The 7,416-nt window shown below is 28.9% G+C and overlaps 1 protein-coding gene across 1 annotated transcript; it reads right to left on the bottom strand.

The window, feature by feature from the left end:
- Positions 1-3,212: 3,212 nt before the first annotated feature.
- On the bottom strand, positions 3,213-5,519 carry LOC105110293 (cationic peroxidase 1-like). Its single transcript, XM_011005285.1, has 4 exons — positions 5,208-5,519; positions 4,217-4,393; positions 3,963-4,131; positions 3,213-3,850 (listed from the first exon to the last, which is right to left on the bottom strand). The coding sequence occupies exons 1-4, from the start codon at positions 5,436-5,438 to the stop codon at positions 3,474-3,476; spliced, it is 954 nt and encodes a 317-aa protein (XP_011003587.1). The 5' UTR covers positions 5,439-5,519; the 3' UTR covers positions 3,213-3,473.
- Between the last annotated feature and the right edge of the window lie 1,897 nt (positions 5,520-7,416).

Here is a 7,416-nt window from a genome sequence, read left to right as displayed (position 1 = left end):
TATCTCTATCTTATTAAAAAATATATATATATATATATAAAGGAGAAGAGACTTTCAGTGTACATCTTCTCGTATATGCTATTAAAAAAAAATTCTTTGATTTTTTTAATTTATATATTTTTTATTTTAATTTAATCTTCCAACATTAGATTTATTAAGGATTGCGCTACATAATTTTTTTAATTTATTTTTTATAAAATTATCCTAAATTTATGACTCGGACTACAAGTTAACTCAGTTACCTTGATTTTTTTTATTAACTAATTTTTTTAATTTTATTATTAAACATTGAGTAAATAAAGAATTAAACTTTTTTATTTATTCTAGTTTCTTTTCTATAAGATTATCGTCATCTCATGACTTGGATTATGGGTTTAATAGATTAATCCTGGTTGACTTATTTTTTTATATCATTCACGGGTTTGATAAATTAAACCCGGTTGACCTTACTTGTCTTTTATGTCTTTTTTAATTAATTTTTTTAATATTGTGTTAATTGAGAATTAAATTTTATGATTTTTTATTTATTTATTTTTTATTGAGTTATATCTATCTCATAACTTAAATCATAATTTTTATCTTTTAATATATTTATAAATTTAATTTTTTTTATCTGATAATTCATGAGTTTTTGTGTCATGGGACCATAAGATATTAATGAAAAGCTTATTTAAAATTTCTTCTTGCAATTTGTCAGAGAGATATCTGCAAGTTTCAAATTCCATTATTTTGACGAATTTCGAGCTGTCTTCAATCATATTGCAATTGAACTTTAAACCGAGGCATGATATAGAACTTTAAACCATATTGCATTTGAATCCATTATATTTATCTTCATAATCAACAATAGTGCTATGATATCAGCTCTGGAAAATCGGATTCTGAACTGCATAAAATACACAGCAGTCAAACTAGCTCACTCAAAATTGAATTGTTGAAAGCATATTTTAAACAACAATCAATCTATGAACGCTACTTTCATTGAACAGAAGCTTCGGCGTCTAGTCAACTGGGAACGCATCCATCCCTTAAGGTTTATTTAGCTGGGGGTAGAGGAGAATAACGAAAAAATCGACAATTGTTGGTCGTAGATGTAGTATTTTTATATATTAATTTGTTGGGGGTTGGCTGCTATACGGCGATGGAGGTGTCAGTCACTATCCCCATGCATATAATTTCCAAAAGCACTTTCATGAGAAAAATATTTGATTGAAAGTTAAGCAAGGTTAGGTAACCTTGATGTAACAACATTTATAACGTGGACTAATCTGGCAAAGCAAACCATGTACAGCCACTAATCTTTGATTATGTCTATATTACATTTTTCAATTAAAAAAATAAAATAAAAGCGAAGAGGGCTCAATATTTTGATAATTACGTTGGGGATGTATAAGTTAGGGTCACTAATGTACCCATAAGATTTTGGGCCAGCTACTGATCATGATAAAAATTAAGAAAAATCCCATTTAGTGTGCTAAAAACACTATGCAATCCATTACCCATCCACGACGTTGGGGATGTATAAGTTAGGGTCACTACTGTACCCATAAGATTTTGGGCCAGCTAATGATCATGATAAAAATTAAGAAAAATCCTAATTAGGGTGCTAAAAACTCTATGCAATCCATTACTCATCCACACTTGTATCATTGTGGATTGTGACGACAATGTTTTTTGTTTGCTATGAGTTTTTAAGTCTTTTTTTCCTTCTATTTTAATTAAATTTCATAAAAAATTAATTAACTAAAAATATATTAAGGATATTATTTTAATAAATGTCATACAATCTTTACTTGGTTTTTAAATAAGATTACAATATTTTTTTATAGTGTTCCCGAGTGTTTTATACAATCTTTCATGATTTTTTAAATATTTTTTATTGACTTTCTTGCACTTGCATATGTCTATTTTTATGATAATATAAATAGATAAAAATAAATTGACTCCAAGAAGCTCCTTGTGGAAACACATAAAAAAATTATTATTCTTAATTTAACATATTTGCATAAAATCATTAAAACATTATTATTTTTTTAATTAAAGCTTGCTTTTGTGATTGTGATGAGTTTTTGTTTATAAACAATTTCCGTACAAAAAAGACCAAAAAAAGAAAGTGAATTAAAAATATAAAGGGGTTTTAATTAAAAAAATATTTTTTTTATTCTTATTTCAAATCATCCAATTTTTTTTTAATATTTATTTTAGCTACTTTTGGTATCCATCAAATAAAGCGTATAGAAAAAACAATTGTTGAGAAAAATAAATTAATTAGTAAAGGAAAAATTATACCAGTAAATTATTTTATTTCAATCAAATCTGATTTATTACTTTCTAAAAAAACCATTTTGACATGTAATTAATTAAAAAAATTGAATAGCTTCTCTTAGTACAAGATTTGATATATTAATCTATATTCATCCCTTAGCTTTTAAATTTAGTCTTTAGTTAACATTAACAATATTTTTTAATATTAATTTATATATAAAAATTTTAAATTATTTAATTAAATACACATATAAGCTTCTCAATTCACTAAAATTTTTCTATCAAGTTAAAAAAAAAAATGTTTACATTAAGTTTTGACGCCACCCGCAGTGGAGCACTAGGATGCACTAATCTTGTTTAACTTACCTTTTTTACAGCTTTTGATCAAGTAATGTTAACTTGCTAGGATGCTTAGGAATGGAGTTTACAATCAAATCCCAGGCTCCCATGTCCTGTCAAATGATTGAGCTGTCAACTACAGTCCTCATACTTTAATAAAACTAATTATCCAATCTCGAAGTTTCAAGAAACTCTATATACAATATAACCTCAGTAAATTAATAACTTGATTAAATAATGTTTTTTTTATTCAATTGATATTTTTATTATTAATTTACAGAGGTTTAAGTATATAATTATTTTTATTAAACCAGAAAAACTGAATTAAAAGTTAAAACCAACTTGAGCCAATTGATCTAGTGAATCAACCCGTAACCTCGTAAAAACCTAGAAAACACATGTTAATTTTTAATTTATTTTTAAAAAATAATATTGTTTTGATCTTTTTAATTTCTTTAAACTTATTTGAGTTAACTTATCCGATGATCCTGAGTCATAATTAATAACTATGTATATAATTAATTATATATCCTTTATGGGCTGGGTCTTAACTAGCCTGCACCGATAAAATCCCCATCGAATTCGAAGCCCTTCCAATTGCTGCGTGCTTTTGAAAAACAAAACTCCGATTGCATAGATTTCATAAATCACATCTCACATCGCTTTACAAATACAGACTACTTGGGAACTTTTTCCCAAGTCTTGTACGCTAGGAGATGGAAATAGGATCGGACAAACTTTTTACACAACCTTACAAGAGAGCAAAATAACATGTAGACATGGTATATATATGCCCTCCTTTTATTTTTAGGATCTACTCACACACATAAACAAGAGCTGCAAGCCATTTGGACCATTGGGCATGCTATTCAATTGGCCTTCCTGCAGTTGGTCCTGATCTGGCCATTTGTGCCAGTAAGTGGGCTAAGGTTTCCCATCTTTATCATTGCATTTGCAAAGTCTGTCCTGAAAGCAGCCTGATTAGAGCTATAAGCCCTAACTTGAGCATCTGTAGAGCCCCCACTAAAGAGTTGCTGATCAGAGTGTAAAAGACCCTTTTGGTTCAGTAAGTTCCTGTAGTAAGCACTGTCGAAAGATGTTGGGCTCGTGACATCCAAAGGAACAAAACTGTTTGTATTCTGACATTGAGCTTGTGTTGATGTTTTGAACGAGGAATCTATGTTGGTTTCATTGTTGATTCTGGTTAGGAATGTGGTACATCTTGCTTGCCCTATTGTGTGAGATCCTGCAACACAAGAAATTAAGAAAACAAAACAATGGTTAATTGCTTTTCTATGCCTAATTATAGGCTTTAACTGCCATGACGTTCAAAAAAGACAAAAAAAAAAAAGCAATACCAGAAAGAGCCACCATTTCTTTAGCTGTGAAACCTTTGTTAGAGAAGGCAGAGATGAGGCCACTGGCACTCAAGGCTGGGGAAGGGATGTTGTTATTAACATCGCTAACACTTCCTGCTGTGGCTGAATCTCTTCTGCCCAAACGAACTTGCCAACTAGGACCACCCAACTGAAACACAACGATCCAAAATATTTTAGAACTTGTAAACACACACACACACACAGGAATCCATGAAAAATGGTATTTTTCTTACAGCAACAACAGAGTCCCGAGCAGCAACAGTTAAGATGTCAGCACAGGACACAACACCAGGGCAGGAACTCTCTAATTGAGTTTTAATATTGTCAATAACGTCGAAACCTCTCAGAGAGTTAGCATTTGCTGGTGCTGTCTTTTCTCCACCGTCCAAAAGCACTGATGCATCACACCCCTGCTTCACAATATTGTTCCACCAATTATAAGCAAATTCACCAGTATGACATGGTCAGAAAAAAACTCTGCGTGCCAAGTAAACATTACATGATGAATCCATGCAAAAATACAAAGGGACAAGACAAGACCAGCTAGCTTCAGCTGGAAGGTCAACAATACGGGCTGAATTATTTCTTTTATTTTTGAAGGGAGGAATTGGAAATAAAAGTAAAGGTGCTTTTATTTTTTATTTTTAATCTCACTAACTAATTATGTGCACCATATAAAAATCACGAGATTTTTTTTTGTGTAATTGATCTTGGATTAAGTTCGTCAAAAAGTTTATCATTTTCAATCCCATAAATCACAACGTGCCACCATGATCCAGCAGAATGTTCAATTTCTCGAGTTTATATGGTTGGGGTGTACAAATTTCTAAATAAATTAATTAGGAATATATTCTTAGCATAAAAATCGAATTAGCAAAAGAGAAAAAAATTAGGAAGATTTAAGTTCATCAAAAAGTTTATCATTCCCAATCCCATAAAGGGGATTTTTAATTTATTTATTTATAAACAGGAAGGGTTTAACGTTTAGGCAGTAGATGATCGTGTTGCATCTTGTTTATTGAAGCAAAAAAAAAAAAAAAAAAAAAACACTTGAGATTTCTAGCAGTTAGCTGGCTAGCATATGTAGTTGTGTCATGTGCCATAAATGAATATGCAAAATAGCAAGGGAAAGATTTCTTAAAAAAGTTTAATAAAGTATAGAAAAATAAGATTAATAGGGAAGTGATGACGAAAAAAAAAAGAGAGAAGAGGCAGACAACTTGCATTAACAAAGCAATCATGGAAATGAAGACGGAGCAAGGATGCCCCCATGCGAGCCTCATTTGACACTGCTGAGTTAACAGCTGATTTAATGACAGAAAGGACACTTGGGCATGATGTTCCATAGAAGTTGGAAGCTAATTGAGCAGAAGCAACACCAACAAGAAGCAGAAATGCCCCTAAATGGAATTTGAAGGTAGTGATGGTTGATGAGGAAGAGTTAAAAGAAGCCATGAGTAGTGATCTTAACTAGAGAAACAAGAAATTCAAATAAGGCTGAGGCTTGTGCTCGGTGCTGTGTTAAGCGTCTGAAGGATGTATATATAGTACATTGCAATGCACGAGTCAACCTTGCACTTGGTACAAATAATTTGAGTCAACGTTGAAAAAGAAAGGACATAAAATATATAGTAAAAATATTATCTAAGGAAGTTGGTTTTATATAATTATATTACATAGTTATATGGAAAAGTAAACAATATTATTAAACATACATCCTCCCTTTTAATGGGGCAGCCTTAAATTAAACTATAACATTTAATTTTATTATAGAATAACATACTATTATTTCTAGATTTTATCTAAAAGTTTTGATTTTTGGTTAAGATAATTATTTCATGTAGTATTAGAGTCTTAATATTAAATTCTATCATCTTTATGTTACATTTGTGCAAGTTTAACATCTATAGATTTGAAAAGTTTAAGCTTTTTTTTTTTTTTTTTACAAAAAACACTTACCATTTTAATATGGTAGCATTAAATTAAAGTACATCATTTAGAATAACATAGTAACATCTCATATTTCATCCAAAAAATTAAAATTTTGAATTAATATAGTATTAGAATTTTAATAAACAAAAAATAATAATTCAAATTAAATCATCTTCTTCTAATTAAAAATTAAATTAGAAAAAAATAGTGATAAGTTTATATAAATTTTAAATCTAAAATATTTTCACATCTGAAAATATATTATAAAATAATATAAAATTATTTTTAATTTAATTTTATAAGTTTTCAAGTTGAAATAATTTTTTAATAAAATAATTAATTTCATTACTTAACCACCATGGCCTTTTCACTATTCTTAACAGAAGGAGCATTGATAACAAATGCATAGGGTGCTGATCTCTGTAGATTTTCCTTTTTCTTTTCGCCGAAGTTGGTGACCTAGTGCTGGTCATTTTCAATGCATTATAAGCTACTGTTATTCTGTCAGAGACGTCGAGCATTATCTTACAGCACTTCTATCTTTTTGGCAAAACGCGTCTTGAACACCTAAAAGTTAAATTTTTGTAATTCTATACATATAAATTGAAATTCGTATATATATATATATATATAGACACACACACCACGCATCAACAAAGTTAAATTCATCCACAAAATATTGGACTAGAACACAATTTTTATTTAAATTTAAATCTTACACTTTTTTCTTATCCTATTTTTTTATTTCAATTACTTATGCATATTTTTACAAAATTTATTTAATTTTTTGTTCTAGAATTTTTAATTTGAATTTTGGTTAGATTTATATTTTAGTTTTCAACAGAAATTTCATCAATATTCTAACAATTAATAATAATGAAAACAATTCCATTTATTCCCACCAAAGAATTGGATTTTCATTGATAATTTTCAAAGAATTATCTCAATTAAAAACGATTCTATAATAATAACAAAAATTATTGAAATTTTTTGGCAATTTGTTTTACTTTTAAAACAATTACCATGAATGACGCGTTATTACAAAAGACTCTGTTTTCTTTCTTAAATCAGCAATGGAGTTTTTGTTCGATTATTCATGATTTGTTTTGCGTTATGGATGGAGTTTTTGTTCGATTATTCATGATTTTTTTGCGTTATGGGGTTCATAAGATATTGGTTCATAAGATATTAATGAAAAGCTTATTTAAAGTTTTATAATATGCTTCTTCTTGGAATTTGACAGAGATATCTTCAAAAGTCATATTCCATTATTTTGACATATTTCGAGCTATTTTCAATCAAAGGAAACTATTCTAGTGCATTGATGCTTGTCTTGTATATTTAATATTTCGCATGGGGTTGATTTATGAATATTTTGAAATTTCTGTTGTCCTAATCATTTGTTTTTATTTCAAACTAAAGCTTCTTTGATACTTAAATACTGGTGAGAGGTTATTCAAAAATAGTGGCTTCATAAAATTGTAAATATTTCTCGTATAAT

The sequence above is a fragment of the Populus euphratica genome, unplaced genomic scaffold (genome assembly GCF_000495115.2).
Source record: "Populus euphratica unplaced genomic scaffold, PopEup_1.0 scaffold245.1, whole genome shotgun sequence".
Classification (NCBI taxonomy): Eukaryota; Viridiplantae; Streptophyta; class Magnoliopsida; order Malpighiales; family Salicaceae; genus Populus; species Populus euphratica.
The sequence above is the reverse complement of the archived record's forward strand: the minus strand, read 5'-3'. Positions and strand labels throughout refer to the sequence as shown.